Raw genomic sequence first — 13,712 nt, 5'->3', positions numbered from 1 at the left:
AAGAAGACTACTCAGGCATATATAGATAGATTGATTAGGAACCGACCAAGAACGCTGGATGGGGCTGTATCGAATAAGCATATCTAAAGAGTGAAGAGAGACCTTCGAGTGCCGAAAAGGTGTTACTTATGTTGCTGCACTAAAAAAAGGTGGGAATACTAGGTATACACAGAGAGTGAATAGATAATGGCGTCTTGTATGTAGTGCCCAATTCCATGAGCGGCGCCGATTTGCTTCGTTAAAGGTGAATAAAAATGGAGAAAGAAGGCAAAAGCGACTCTTTAAAAGAAATAGAGTAACAGCAACAGTACAACGCAATTGGACCATAAAACATAGCTACACCATAACCTTATGTTCTTGAAACAGCGAGATCTCTGATCGGATGATGGGGATGCTAATTGAAGACGCTTTTGGAGATTCTTGGGAAAAGACCACAGGCCTGGATCGAAAATATATCATTTAGTCAAAAGGGTTTGCTAGCAGAATCTAAAATAGCCCGCAATAAGTTGTTTCGTACACAGAAAGGGTCGCCCGATCATCATTAGTAGTTTGGGTTATACCCATAAAGGGGTATAAACGAATTTATTCAATAAGATATCCTTCTGCGACGCTCTTAACGTCTTTGGAATACCCAGTGCTTTCCCCCTCCTCTATTAGGGAAATGTCTGTGACGTCGACTTCGACAAACGGGTTTGCCTTCGAGAACCGCACTGTCATCGGGAAAAACTCATCTTCGTCATCGCCCGTAGATTCAAACTCGAAGCTGCCAGACGCGTTTTCCTCATCCACGTTTCCGATGTTCCAGTCAAGGCTGTCTCCCGAGACTTCGTAAACAGCGTCGAAGCTTGACACAGCTGGTTCACTTGTGCCGTAAGGGATGGTCACAACAACATCACGGAGACTGTCAGAGCCTGTGAGCTCATACTCGACGGTCACTGTGGTTGAGTCGGAGCCCTTGTTGACCCAAACCGTAAATGTGATTGGTAGAACATCTGCATTGTCGGAGCCCGCACCCGCAACCCGCCAGCGGAGAACGCCGATGGAGTTGTTAGCCGGGAACCTCTTCGAAGTATCCTTCAATTGAATGATGGAAGAGTTGCTGAAGACAGCCTTGTCGACATTTGGGTGAGTGCGGAATTGCGCACCGTGGGTTGGGTTCGCGAGAAGGTCCAGTTTAAGTTTTGTTAATGCAGGGTCGCTGATACGAAGCTGAAGATCACCTTTCACCTCAAAGGATTTGAGCGCACCTTCACGAGTGAGGGCGGCGGAAATTGTCTCAGCAATGGTAACGTGGATTGGCTCCCGGTCCGCAGAGAGCGAAGGGCGAGCCGAAGACACTTTATCGGCAACTGGCGTCGACGCTTGAGGTGTGACCAGGGGGCTTGACTCTTCAGCCTCCGGGCCCAAATCACCCCGGACCTTCTCATATATATCGGTAGTCTTTGACTTTTTACCGAGCTGCATTCCTTTTCCACGCGTAGGCAACGGTCTGGTACGGAAAAGAAACAGCAATTAGATAAAGAATAACAGTAAAGGAGGCGTGGTCAAAACATACTTGGCGAAGGTTTTCTTCTTCTCCGCCTCATAGCTGTCGTAGGTGTCGGGTACAGCAGGGCGCGAAGGGGGCGTGTAGACAGGGTAGGACGGAGTTCGGGGAGCGATGCTGCGTGAATTGCGAGCGGCCTCTTTTCGTTGCATCTCCAGTTGCTTGGCCTTTCTTTTGCGTTCTTCGCTCGCTTCGAGCTCTTTGTTCTAGAAGCAGTCAGTATTCCCTCCGAACGCGATTTGGCCGTCAGATTATATACCCTTTCGATGATTTCTTGGATTCTCTCCTCGTGACTCTCCATCTCCAGGAATGTCTTGATCTGAGAGAGTGACAGGTTCTCCCTATACCCGAGGGTCACCAGTTCGTCGTATGCGCTGAGCAATTCAAACGCATTGCGCAGAATTTCCCGCTCGTCCAAGCTCTTGCAAATACTGGTGGTCACTTGAGCAAAGAGATGAAGGCTGTCAATATCTTGCAGGATGTTCGATTGGCGGTTTGTGATCAGGACGATGTATAACTCGTCGAGGGGTTGGTAGACGAAGCGGACATTATCTTGCTCAACGGTCGTGTGCTGGGTACCGGAATCTGCGAGTTTCGGGAACGACGCAAGTAGGGCCTCAATTCTAGAGCGGGCAATTTCCCGGAACTGGCGCGAGAGGACTGCTTTGCCGCCGCGGGTGCATATTGACGCTGCGAGGACAACCTTGATTGTGCGGATCGGTGAGCAGGGCCGGTCAGATTTAAGGGGGCGGGCTTGCATACCATGGTCAATAACTTTCAGAGGCGAAGTCCGGTAAAGCAATTGCAGCTCAGATAGAACCAGCAATGGAAGAAGGAGGGTGAGACAGGGCGTGTTTTGCCTGGAAGGCCAGATAACGGAGATATTGAGACCGTCGGCGGCGGAGGTCTGGCTTGCTGTTCTCTTCGGGCCCCTGTTGGTCCGTGCACCCACTCGCTTACTACTACACCCTGTGAACTTGGCCGAAACACGTCCGTTTCCAGCTTGCCTCCTGTGAACAAAGCCATCACTTACCTCCGCGACACTCGGGGAGACACCTATTTTATTTTAGATCTCTCTTCACTGATACTCAACCCTTTTTCATATCTGTGAATATTCTGAGTAAGCTCATCTTTACAGCACCACCCACGCATGTTGGGCTGGAGCGCCACTCAAGATTTTTAACGCGCCCTTTTAAACCCTTCTTTCCGGGCCATGACAACCACATCGCCCTTCCCGTTTTCCACCATGGAGGTCCCCTTGATGGATGACACAATGGAGATGGCCTCTCCGTACCAGGGTCCCGCCGATGATTTTGAGATTGATATCGATGTTATGGAGGATCAGGCTTCGAATCCAGACAGAGACATGACAGCCGATGAATACATGGATAATGGCGAAAATCAAGGCCAAGATGGAATCCCCGATGAGGATATGGTTGACGATTTAGCCGAGCCATCAATGACAGACGCCGATTACTACCCCGGAACGAACCAGAACGTCGACATGCAGTATGAAGAGAAGACGGACGAGGAAAGAAATATATACGAGGCGGAAATGTTAGAGGATGACTACGATGAAGACATCGATGCCCCCGTCCCGGAACATGAACAGGAGGTTTCTGAGGTGCCTGCATCCGCTGAAGAAGATGTGAAGATCGAAGAAACCCAAAGAGCAAGTCCAACGCGGGAGGAACATGCAGATGATTACAATAACATCCATACCGAGCCGCAACCTGAGGAGGAAACGCAAGCCGTGGACGCGATCCAACCCAAATTACAGCCTGAACCTGAGCCTCAACCTGAGCCTCAACCTGAGCCTCAACAGACTGCCGACAACCAGGTCGATGAACAATCGGCCGAAAGGGCGGGAACGGACCATGTGGAATCTGAGCACCCCGAGGAAAGCGCCAGACGTACTAATGAAACAGAGCAAACAGAGCAAACGGAACAGGTCGGGCCGCAAACGATACGTAACAACGACCAGCAAGAGGCCCCTGAGGAGTCTCAGGACCCTCGAGTCAATGGCAAAGGCTCAGACGAGGCTCAGCCATCCAACGATGACCTTGGAAAGGCGGATGTAGAAATAACCGAGGGGCAGCGAGTCTCCGAGTCCAATGATCAGGAACCCGAACAGGACCGCGGCTCAACGCAAAGTTCGCACCTCCATTCGGTCAAAGTTTACTATCAAGACAACGAGATTTCGCTTTTCCCTCCAATGGAAGGCGATTCTTCGGAAACCTTCTTCCTAGAAGATGAGGGTCTTGCATATGAATCCTTTGGAAAGTTATTTGTGGCTTGCCGTGAAGTCCTTCAAAACCATATAAATGAGAACGAGGTGCTAGTCATCGACATCGAAACCCTCAACTTTCAACTAACAGAGGTAAGTTATATAAACCACTGGGCTTCTCTTCATTTGCTTACGGAACTACCCTCAGGACTCGGTCGAGACGCAAAAGGTTTCCCTGAAACAATTTGTAGACGTGTATCTGCATTTTTGCCACAATGATGGCATTGAAGAACCAGATGCCCTATATCTTACACTTAGTACCAAACTAACTGCTGCTGCGGAACTGTCGGATCTCTTGCTAGCTGCAAGTGAGGGGAAAGGTTTATCTGAGATCCAGTCTTGGGAAGTTTACCCTGATGCAGATGGTGTTTCCGCGGAATACGAAGAGACAGCCCAGGAACAATACCAGGAGGAATCTCGGGGCGCCTTGGATAATGAAGACAAAGAGGAAGGCTCGGCAGAGCCCGAATTGGAATCTACATCACATTCACAGGATGCACCTAATCATCAGCACCATGGCCCGGAGCCCCAGGAAACCCAAAAGATTGAGCATGCTGCAACCGACGAGGTTGTTAATAACGGCCCTAATGCCGAAGATCGTCCTGAGTCACAACACTCTCCTTCTCATCATTCAGAGGAACGGAAAATTGAATCCACGGGTACACCCGAGCCGCTGCCCTCAACCAATGCGGCTGAGAGAGAACAAAAACCAGGAGAAGTTGGTGAAAGTCCTTATGATGAAGAGAATTATGAGGATGAGTATCATGAAGATGAGTACCTTGAGGGAGATGAACCTGATGACGAGGCTCATCCCAATAATGTTTTAGAGGAACCTGAAGTGGACGCAGCGGATGCGACAGAGACATATCCAGAAGGATACCTTGGTCTGGAATCAGAATCTCACGAGCAACCGCCATCCGTGGAGGATACGCAACCTGATGCCTCCCAAAATAATGGGGATGTCGCCGCCAATGATGCTGAAACTCATGATGACCACGAAGTAGCGGCCGAGCCGTCTCTGGATGAAGATTCCTTGAACCAGTCCCACAAAGCCCAGCATGTGGGAGATGACTCACTAGGCGTGACAGAATACGTAAAAAGCCATCACGGTGACTCGGAGCCGGTTGAACAGGTGGCAGAAGTCGACGATGCAATTGAGCAAGGTGAAGTTGATGAAGCCGCCGACAATGCTCTTTCTTCGCCTGCGGGGAACGATGAGGGCGCCGATTTACCCTACGAAGACGAAGAAGATTACTTGGACCTCGGAATCGAAGATGACCTTGGCGACTTTGATGAAGGACAAGGGGGCGCCTCTACGAGTCACACTCCTGGAAAGCGCCTTCGTGAGCCTGATGATGAATTCGACATACCCGAAAATACCAACCAAGAACTCAAGCGCCCGCGCTCGTCATGAGTTGTCTGATAACAACCCACCACGTTCTTCCTCATTTTTCACGTACATATGTCGCGTTTACCGGATTCCGGTCGGGTTACGTCCGAGAATATCTAACTCCAGCACCGATTCATGCGGGCCATGAGATCCCAATCGCGTTTTCAGGTGGCGTTTCTGGACTTCAGAAATAACCGCAGAAATCGCACCTCAACCGTTCTAATTGATCTAGGTACGTATTTATTAACTGACCTCCGTCTGATCATCAGGGAGTGTACTTTCTAGGTGCTGCCCGATTTACCATTTGCTGTGGGCATCCCAGCCGCGACTTGCAGCTATAGGTTTGTGCCACCAGCCTCTCTGATGATTTAGATGCTTTTTTGTGCTTTTCCCTGCTTTCCCCTTGAGCTTTCTTGATTTTCTCCATCTTCCGGTTTCGACCCCCCAGTCTTTGTTTAGTGTTAGCGATACCTCGGGAAATAGTTTGGCGTTCTGGTGGTGCATACGGAGTGCTCGATACAACTTCATCCTATCGCAGACGTTTCCTTAACCTTCATCAACTGCAAGAGGGGAAGACGATCGCCTTGCTGTATAATACGTATGGATTAAAAGACCTGCGGGGAGTGGAGAGCCCTCGCTGCTATATGGCCACCACTGAGTGGACCATAGGAGAGGCTGTTGTTATTGTATTATATGGCGGTCGATAGAGTGAATACTATCTGCAAGTCTCTATTGCAATTATTTTTCCAGTACTACAGAACCTACAGGTATACGTACGTAGTACCGACTAACACATCATCTATCGGCATCACCTTAGTGCCTTGGATAAACCCGGCCGGAGAAACCTGAAATTTGGGTCGTACCATACCCTTTGGTCCGATGCAGACATTTCCACAACAAGGTAAAGTTCGTGATCAAGCATAAGGGACAAAGGTAAAATGATTGCCTACTATTCGAGCCACCGTTCTATTTGCCGCTGGTCCGCTGGTACCATTCTCTGGGCGTATCAGTAACAACCCGTGGCTGGTGGCGAAACGTCTATAGAAATCTGGAGAGGACATGAGTAGTGTATAGACCGCGCCAGAGGTCGTTCTGGTAAATATTGGCTAAACAAAAATATTTGGACAGTTTCAATCTCATCACTTTTAAGCGGGCAATTTACCATTGAGCTAGAAAACGCCTTACAGAATTCAGCCCTTGCTGGCTGATTTCACCGCGGTTGCGACCTCTGGAAAGTTCAGTACAGCTCAGCAATGAGGTATAGACAGGAAGCACTAGACGAAGAGAAGTTGCTTATTAGAGGAGTAAACTGGAGTAAATCTGAAACTTCTAACAGCGTGATTCGAAGAGAGGTATTCTTGGCTTGCGCCGTTCGATCACCACGATCACCAACTCCAACCGAGTCAGCATTATCTAATTTCTGAGGTTGCTTCATACCAGAAATGCATCGTTCGGCGGCATAAACGGCATAAACTGGAGCGTTGCTCAGCCTCGCCGAGAGGCCGGACCTGCAGCTATTCTCGGTTTTGAATTGAAACGCCGATCGTTCAACTTGGCCGAACTTGGCCTTTTCAAGGGGTCCTCCACATAATAAAACATGCCTGAGACAAGAATGGCCACCTTGCCGTTGATTTCCTCCAGGAGAGCACAAGATAGTTCAGCTACCCTGGATGGTGAATGCAGTCGCTGCCAATACCTGTCTGTAAAAGTGAGCGGCCACAGTACCAAGTCGTAGATTGTGAGAGACGGAGCGCAGAAGCATCAAAGGTTGACCTCAACGGGCCAGACTGGCAAACTGCTATTCTTGTCGCTCTGGGCCTGCTCCTGGCTTGCGTCGGCATCGAGAACGGCCTTGTTACTTATTAGTCGTGCGACCCTCCAGTTTGCCAGATGACTTTTGGCTTCTGAAACCTGCCCTTCACACGCCCTTCATTCGGCCCTTGTTCACTCGTTTGTCCTTCTTTCAACTGCTCCCTCTATCGTCTTCCAATCGCACCCGTTATTCCTAAATCCCAACCTTCGTTGTCTGTAACGCTTCTGATCGCCAGTGACATACTTGGTTTGCCGCTTCGTTCGCTTGGGCCACTTACGCGTCCAGATCCAGTCCCCAGCAAACCCCACCGCACGAGTGCAGCAGCAACAGGCCGGCCGCAGCCAGCCTCCGAATCGACCTCCATCGAGATCGATCCTCTAATCAATAATTCCCAGCGCTCGCCATCCGCCATCTGTCCCATTCTCCAGGCTGCAGGGTCTTCAGCCGCTCCATTCTTTTCGACAGCTGCCCTTGTTTCGCGACCCTCCGTCTTCATTCCGACCGATATTCCTGTGTTTTGTGTTGGTGCATTCTGGGTCCTCGACAACTCGCCGACCAGGCCCGCTCACTATCTCCCTTGCGATCGCTCACGACGCTTTTGACTTCCTTCGTTTGAATCACTGCTAGAGTTGGAGCGCTTTTACCAGGAGGAGCAATCGCTCCTTGTGTACAGCAAACATGATTTCAGAAAAGTACGCCCGTCGCATCGCCTCTTCCTGCTCAATCCCTGCGTTAGGCGACCGCATTCTAACCGGATGATTCGGACAACAGGTATATCGGCCTTTTACTGGCCATTGTATCCACGATGGCTATTGGTATGGCTCTACCTTCTCCATTCCATTACTTGCGCACACCATTGACCAGTCTCCAGGCACAAGTTTTGTCATTACGAAAATAGTGCGTATATACTGGATCCCGCCCTTCCTTTCCTCCGACTATCAATGCCTACGTTCGGTCAAGAGAAATGGCTCACTAATTCCGCACAGGGTTTGAATCATGCGACAGAACGACATGGTTTTGAAGGAGAAGGGTTTTCATACTTGAAAAGTCCGACGTGGTGGGCCGGAGTCAGTATCTGTATGGAAACAATAATTGCTGTTGAACCGAAAACGGAAATCTAACAAGGCCACAGTGGCTATCGGAGAAGCCGCCAACTTCGCCGCATATGCATTCGCGCCCGCTATTTTGGTTACACCGTTGGGTGCGCTAAGTGTCCTAATTGGGTGAGTTGCGGTTACTTACTTGTCCTACTGATTCGAGTGACCGGGCGAATGGCTAACTCCTTGAAGCGCTGTTCTAGGATCCTATTTCCTTAAAGAAAGACTTGGTGTCCTGGGGAAGCTGGGCTGTGCCATGTGTTTACTGGGCTCAGTCGTCATTGTTTTACATGCGCCACCGGACCAGCCAGTCGAAACGATTGATGAGATTCTGCACTATGCACTTCAACCTGGTACGCCTCAGAGCCGGATATATCACGAATTGGAATTCTAACTCTTTGCTTCCTTGATTCTAGGCTTTTTGGTCTATTGCCTTGCCGTCGCTATCTTTGCCACCTTGATGATCTACCGAGTCGCACCATTGTATGGGAAGAGGAATCCTCTAATTTACATTTCGATCTGCTCCACCGTTGGCTCAGTCTCCGTTATGTCCGTAAAGGCTTTCGGAATCGCGTTGAAACTCACGCTAGGGGGTCACAACCAGTTCAGTCATGCGTCAACATATGTTTTCCTCATTGTCACAGTTTTCTGCATTCTCACACAGATGAACTATTTCAACAAAGCCTTGAACGAGTTCTCGACCTCGATGTGGGTAGCTCTGCTCAAGAATTAAATAGATCTAGCTAACAGACTCCACAGTGTCAACCCCTTGTATTATGTTACGTTTACGACCGCCACGCTCTGCGCCTCCTTCATCCTGTTTAAAGGTTTTAACACAACCGATGCCGTCAACACCATTTCGCTACTCTGCGGCTTCCTTATTATATTCTCCGGAGTATATCTCTTGAACATCTCGCGACATGACCCAGACGGACAACTGCTCAACTCGAAGTTTGATGAAGAAGGGGTTCCCACAGATGGTATTGCAGGGTTCCAAACGCGCCGATCAATGCAGGCGCGTAGAAGCCACGAACCGCACCGCCGCAGCTCATCCAGCATCGCATTCCTGAACGGCCATGGCGATCGTGAAGGACTCATCCACTCTTACGATGTCGAGAATCAAAATATTGGCTTATCGGAACTGGCCGAGGAGAGTGACGGGGAGCCGGGCCCTACCCACAAAAGCCAGGAGGTAGATCACACGTCGCAGCAACGGAAGAAACACGACGATCAATAGTAGACTACGACCCACGATTTCACAGCTGTCTTGCTGGCTGTGCTAGCTTATTTACGACAGGTTATTACGCCATCTCTTTGTTTTTATTGTGTTCGTTTTCCATACTCCTGTTTCAGTTCTCTATATCCGCCGTCACAACCGATGCTTATTGATTGTGTCGGACTGGAGACTATGTACTTTTATCTTCTCGCCATGGCAGGAAGAAACTTATGACCTGAATCCAGGATAGCGGCCGAGTTACGCCTTTTTGGCCGGAATATTGCGATATGTTGTTTGGTATGACTTTACCATTGATTGGGCAAAAACGCAGGCGTTAGTGCTTGCGGTAAGGATTTGAATTGTATATACCTATGCATTACAGTCAATTTTGAAATAGATTCCAAGCGAAGTTTTGCCTATGTTCTCTGGGGCCTACGTCATAGGTAACAGCGTGCCGTGGGTTGTTTTGGTTTTAACGGGATAAACGAAGATCTTTAAGATCCAGCCGATAATTCTTGAGATTTAATTGTGATAGGGGCCTTGGCCATGGGCAGTAGGAAGACTGACTATATCCGTAACCTGATCTCTGATTTCCTGCAGAAGGATCAGGAGCCGAGTGGGGGAATGACACAAGTCGGGCCTCATGTGAACTTGCAAACAGCCCGGCCCGTTACGATCATTTCCAAGTTTGAGCCCAACATCTCCTGGGCACGGCAGCAATGTATACAAATATATCGATGACTATATATGATCGTTATTTTACATGATTAAATATTAACCTGACAGCCCAGAGCCGCCTACCCCCCACCTAAGCGAAATTCCCATCGAGGCAGCAACCACTGAGCTGCTCAGTGGAATGCAGACAACATGCCTAGCCTGCTACGAAAAGTAGTCATCATCGCAGCAGTCGATGGACTCATCCTACAATCCCCGGGGAACGGCCTGCGCTACAATGGCAATAGCGACTCGTCGATTCGCATTGACTACAAAACGAATCGCATCTCGTCCCTCCTAAGCCCCGCACCAGACCTAAGTGAGAGGAAAGATTTCACGGCCTTGGAAAGCTATGGCATTGTTGGTAAGCAGACACCCATCGACCGCTGCAGCTAGATGACTGCAGGGAAGCAATCAATCGCGTTGTAGACTCTAATTTATTGATTTGCAGGCCTTCTATCCGTTGCGTCATACTCGTTCCTCATCACGATCACGCAGCGCCATCAAGTTGCCCAAATCCAAGGCAAGCCGATCTATACCATCGCGAATGTCGCCGTAATCCCCACATCTTCTCACGAAGATGCCAGTCGCGCGATATCTCAAGCAAAGGAGAGCATCCTGCAAGGCGAAGAAGAGAATGACGACAGCGACACAGCATCCGAGGATGCAGACGTATCCGAAGCAGAGAGCGATGGTGCAGACACCGAAGTCAACACAGCACCAGTCTCCCCAGTCCGGGAGGCGCGTCCAGCTGGGACCGACAGCATCAGCAGCAATATCACGGAGAACATGATTGGTAAGAGGCTACGGTTCGGCCGCTTTGCGGCGAACTGGCTGTCGCGTAAGGCGATGGGGTTGCCTGGGCTCGGTACTGCGGAGTTGAATACTAATGATGCTGTGGGTATACCGCTGGTGGAATTTAAAGGGGGTGAACCTGTGGCGGCGAAATCATCGGCTGCTGCGAATACGGAGTCTACTCCTACATCTGCGAATGATGACGGGATGCCATCATCGGAGGACGAAGTAAACCTGGAGCCGCCTACGGCGACCAAACCGATTGAGTTGCTACCGAAATTGCTGCGGTATACGAAGTTAATCTTCTCGTCACGCAACTTCTTTTTCTCGTACGATTACGACCTCACGAGGCCGGTTAGCATGCAACCGCCGGCTTCGAATGGGCATCTACCGCTGTACAAGTATGCGGATGAACTGGTGTGTGAAGGGATGCCCCCCCTTTCTTTTGGTACATACGATCTAATGCATGGTTTCTACAGTACTTCTGGAATCAGAACCTTATGGCTCCATTCGTGACAGCAGGTGCAAATCATGTGGTCTTACCTCTTATACAGGGATTTGTCGGCCAAAGTGAATTCACAGTGGCCACAAAGTCAGACCCCACAGCTTCTTCTAAGGCAGAGCCTGCGGAGGCATGCATTTTGGGCGAGAAAGAAGCGCAGGAAATACACGCAGATGGTAAAAAACGAGATTTCTTGCTTACTTTGGTCTCCCGCCGGTCAGTCAAACGTCCAGGTCTGCGATATCTGCGTCGTGGAGTAGACGACGGCGGCAATACCGCCAACACCGTGGAGACGGAACAGATTCTCTCGGTACCAGATTGGGATTCTTCCCATAACGTCTACTCTTACCTTCAGTTACGAGGTTCAATTCCGTTATACTTCTCGCAGTCACCGTACTCCTTCAAGCCGGTTCCTGTTCTCCATCATTCGACTGAAACGAATCAACTTGCATTTGAGCGGCATTTCCGTACTGTAAGTCGACGTTATGGAAAGATACAAGCCGTTTCTCTCATCGACAAACGCCCTCCTGAGGTGAAAATCGGGGAGCAGTACGAGAAATATGCTGAAGAACTGAATAAGTCCGGCGGCATTGACGGCACCCCGCTTGGATTCGAATGGTTTGATTTCCACAATGAATGCCGGGGTATGAAATTCGAGAACGTGAGCCGTCTTGTGAACAGACTCTCAGATACCCTGGGCGAGTTCAAAGGTATAGTCGTAAACAACGGCACCGTTCTTCAGAACCAGCTAGGGATCGTGCGGACCAACTGCATGGACTGCCTTGACCGAACAGGTGTCGCACAGTGCGCCTTTGCACAATGGGCTTTAGAGCACGAGTTGAAGGAGGAGGGAATCGATATTGATCTCGGTGGTGACTCCTCTACCGGGTGGTTTAACATTCTGTGGGCGGATAACGGAGATGCTATTTCTAAGCAGTATTCTTCAACGGCGGCGCTGAAGGGCGATTATACGAGGACCAGGAAACGAGACTATCGTGGAGCTCTGAATGACTTTGGGCTGACGCTATCTCGGTACTTTAACAATATTGTCAACGATTACTTCTCCCAGGCATGCATTGACTACCTCTTGGGCAATGTCTCGACCCAAGTATTCCAAGAATTTGCAACGGAGTTACAAACAGCAGATCCCGGTATTTCGGTTCAGAAACTCCGACAAAACGCCATTGACACAAGCTGTCGCATTGTTATCAGTGACCAGTCCGAGGAGTTCCTAGGCGGGTGGACCATGTTGACACCCCGGCAGCCAAATACACTTAGAACATTGCCGTTCGAAGAATCAGTCCTACTTCTCACTGATGCGGCCGTCTACAGCTGCCGCTTTGATTGGAATATAGACAAGGTACTGTCGTTCGAGCGGATCGACCTGCGCTCAATCTCACGTATGAACTACGGCACATACATAACATCAACTCTAACAGACGCACAATCCGACGAGCAACGCAATGTCGGCCTAGTAATTGAGTTTAGTGAGGGCGACAATAACGCTCTCCGAGTAAACACACGCTCTCTCCAGAGCGAGGTCGACCCGAAAGCACTGGACAATCAGTGGGACATGGCCTCGTGGTTTACGGGTTCGCAGCGAGCGAAAACACGCGTTATGGCATTCAAGGCTCTTCCGCTGTCGAATTCGGTTACTCAAACACAGCGCAGAAACAGCGTAACAGTGAGCGAAACAGACTGGGTTCGGACTATCTGTGAGGAAATCGAGCGGGCCATGAGGGCCGGCGAGACGACAACGCAGACGGATGCGGAGCCGCGACGTTCTGTTATAGAATCGTCTGAGATCATCTCACTGGCTGAGGCGAAGAAGCGAACGGGCCTTTTGGAGTATTTGGTGCACGACATTAAGAAGATGGTCTGGGCTTAAGCTTGGATACTTGCCATTTGTGGATGCATAATAATAAAGGTAACGGGGTCTTTGGAGGTCGAGGGAGTTGGGGTTATATAGGCTGATATACGAGACTTGTACATACGGAGTTTAACCGCGCATGAATGCCACTACCATTATCATTTCGATAATTCGGCGAGCCTCTTAAGGACATCTGGTGCTGCGATTAATTTGGATTGGAACCCATGCCACCGGAATTGGCCTACAGGGTGTTTTGTTACTGTATTGGCCGTACTGGCTAAACAAAGAGGGTGCCTTGGAGTATCTCGAATCCATGACAGAGGAGGATAGATAAGAAGAATGGATACTTATTTTTAATAATGCGACAGACATGGGGTCTCCGCCAAATTTAGGAATAATTGCCTGGCCTTGTGCTGACTCCAGAATCTGTCCTAAAAGTCTGACTTGGTCTTTGCTGTAATTTGTGTAATCTTGTATTGGTT

General features: G+C 49.6%; 4 protein-coding genes across 4 annotated transcripts; 3 read left to right on the top strand and 1 right to left on the bottom strand.

Annotated features, from left to right (window-relative positions):
- Window positions 1–454: 454 nt before the first annotated feature.
- ASPSYDRAFT_267063 (coatomer subunit delta) lies at window positions 455–2,435 on the bottom strand. The gene is made up of 4 exons (XM_040844306.1): window positions 2,309–2,435; window positions 1,806–2,249; window positions 1,556–1,752; window positions 455–1,489 (listed from the first exon to the last, which is right to left on the bottom strand). The coding sequence occupies exons 1-4, from the start codon at window positions 2,309–2,311 to the stop codon at window positions 583–585; spliced, it is 1,551 nt and encodes a 516-aa protein (XP_040707613.1). The 5' UTR covers window positions 2,312–2,435; the 3' UTR covers window positions 455–582.
- Window positions 2,436–2,759: 324 nt separating this feature from the next.
- Window positions 2,760–5,247, top strand: ASPSYDRAFT_53441 (uncharacterized protein; the record flags this gene model as incomplete). Its single annotated transcript, XM_040848686.1, has 2 exons — window positions 2,760–3,926; window positions 3,982–5,247. The coding sequence occupies 2 exons, from the start codon at window positions 2,760–2,762 to the stop codon at window positions 5,245–5,247; spliced, it is 2,433 nt and encodes an 810-aa protein (XP_040707612.1).
- Window positions 5,248–7,714: 2,467 nt separating this feature from the next.
- On the top strand, window positions 7,715–9,370 carry ASPSYDRAFT_53440 (DUF803 domain membrane protein; the record flags this gene model as incomplete). The annotated part of the gene is made up of 8 exons (XM_040848685.1): window positions 7,715–7,728; window positions 7,808–7,851; window positions 7,908–7,933; window positions 8,023–8,113; window positions 8,169–8,259; window positions 8,326–8,486; window positions 8,550–8,841; window positions 8,893–9,370. 8 exons carry the CDS (start codon window positions 7,715–7,717, stop codon window positions 9,368–9,370), a joined length of 1,197 nt encoding a protein of 398 aa, XP_040707611.1.
- Window positions 9,371–9,903: 533 nt separating this feature from the next.
- Window positions 9,904–13,594, top strand: ASPSYDRAFT_63580 (SacI domain protein). Its single transcript, XM_040850240.1, has 3 exons — window positions 9,904–10,427; window positions 10,515–11,275; window positions 11,338–13,594. The coding sequence occupies exons 1-3, from the start codon at window positions 10,217–10,219 to the stop codon at window positions 13,246–13,248; spliced, it is 2,883 nt and encodes a 960-aa protein (XP_040707610.1). The 5' UTR covers window positions 9,904–10,216; the 3' UTR covers window positions 13,249–13,594.
- Window positions 13,595–13,712: the final 118 nt, after the last annotated feature.

The sequence above is a fragment of the Aspergillus sydowii genome, assembly GCF_001890705.1.
Source record: "Aspergillus sydowii CBS 593.65 unplaced genomic scaffold ASPSYscaffold_1, whole genome shotgun sequence".
Classification (NCBI taxonomy): Eukaryota; Fungi; Ascomycota; class Eurotiomycetes; order Eurotiales; family Aspergillaceae; genus Aspergillus; species Aspergillus sydowii.
This window is presented reverse-complemented; position numbering and strand designations above follow the sequence as displayed.

What these genes read in the sequence shown, in the direction of transcription:
- ASPSYDRAFT_267063 (XM_040844306.1), bottom strand. An exon ending in TCCAAGAAATCATCGAAAGG is followed by an intron (nt 1,753 to 1,805) that starts GTATATAATCTG and finishes GACTGCTTCTAG; the next exon opens with AACAAAGAGCTCGAAGCGAG. An exon ending in AAGAAGAAAACCTTCGCCAA is followed by an intron (nt 1,490 to 1,555) that starts GTATGTTTTGAC and finishes TTTCCGTACCAG; the next exon opens with ACCGTTGCCTACGCGTGGAA.
- ASPSYDRAFT_63580 (XM_040850240.1), top strand. Translation starts at nt 10,217, where the DNA reads ATGCCTAGCCTGCTACGAAAAGTAGTCATCATCGCAGCAGTCGATGGA. An exon ending in GGAAAGCTATGGCATTGTTG is followed by an intron (nt 10,428 to 10,514) that starts GTAAGCAGACAC and finishes ATTGATTTGCAG; the next exon opens with GCCTTCTATCCGTTGCGTCA. An exon ending in ACAAGTATGCGGATGAACTG is followed by an intron (nt 11,276 to 11,337) that starts GTGTGTGAAGGG and finishes TGGTTTCTACAG; the next exon opens with TACTTCTGGAATCAGAACCT.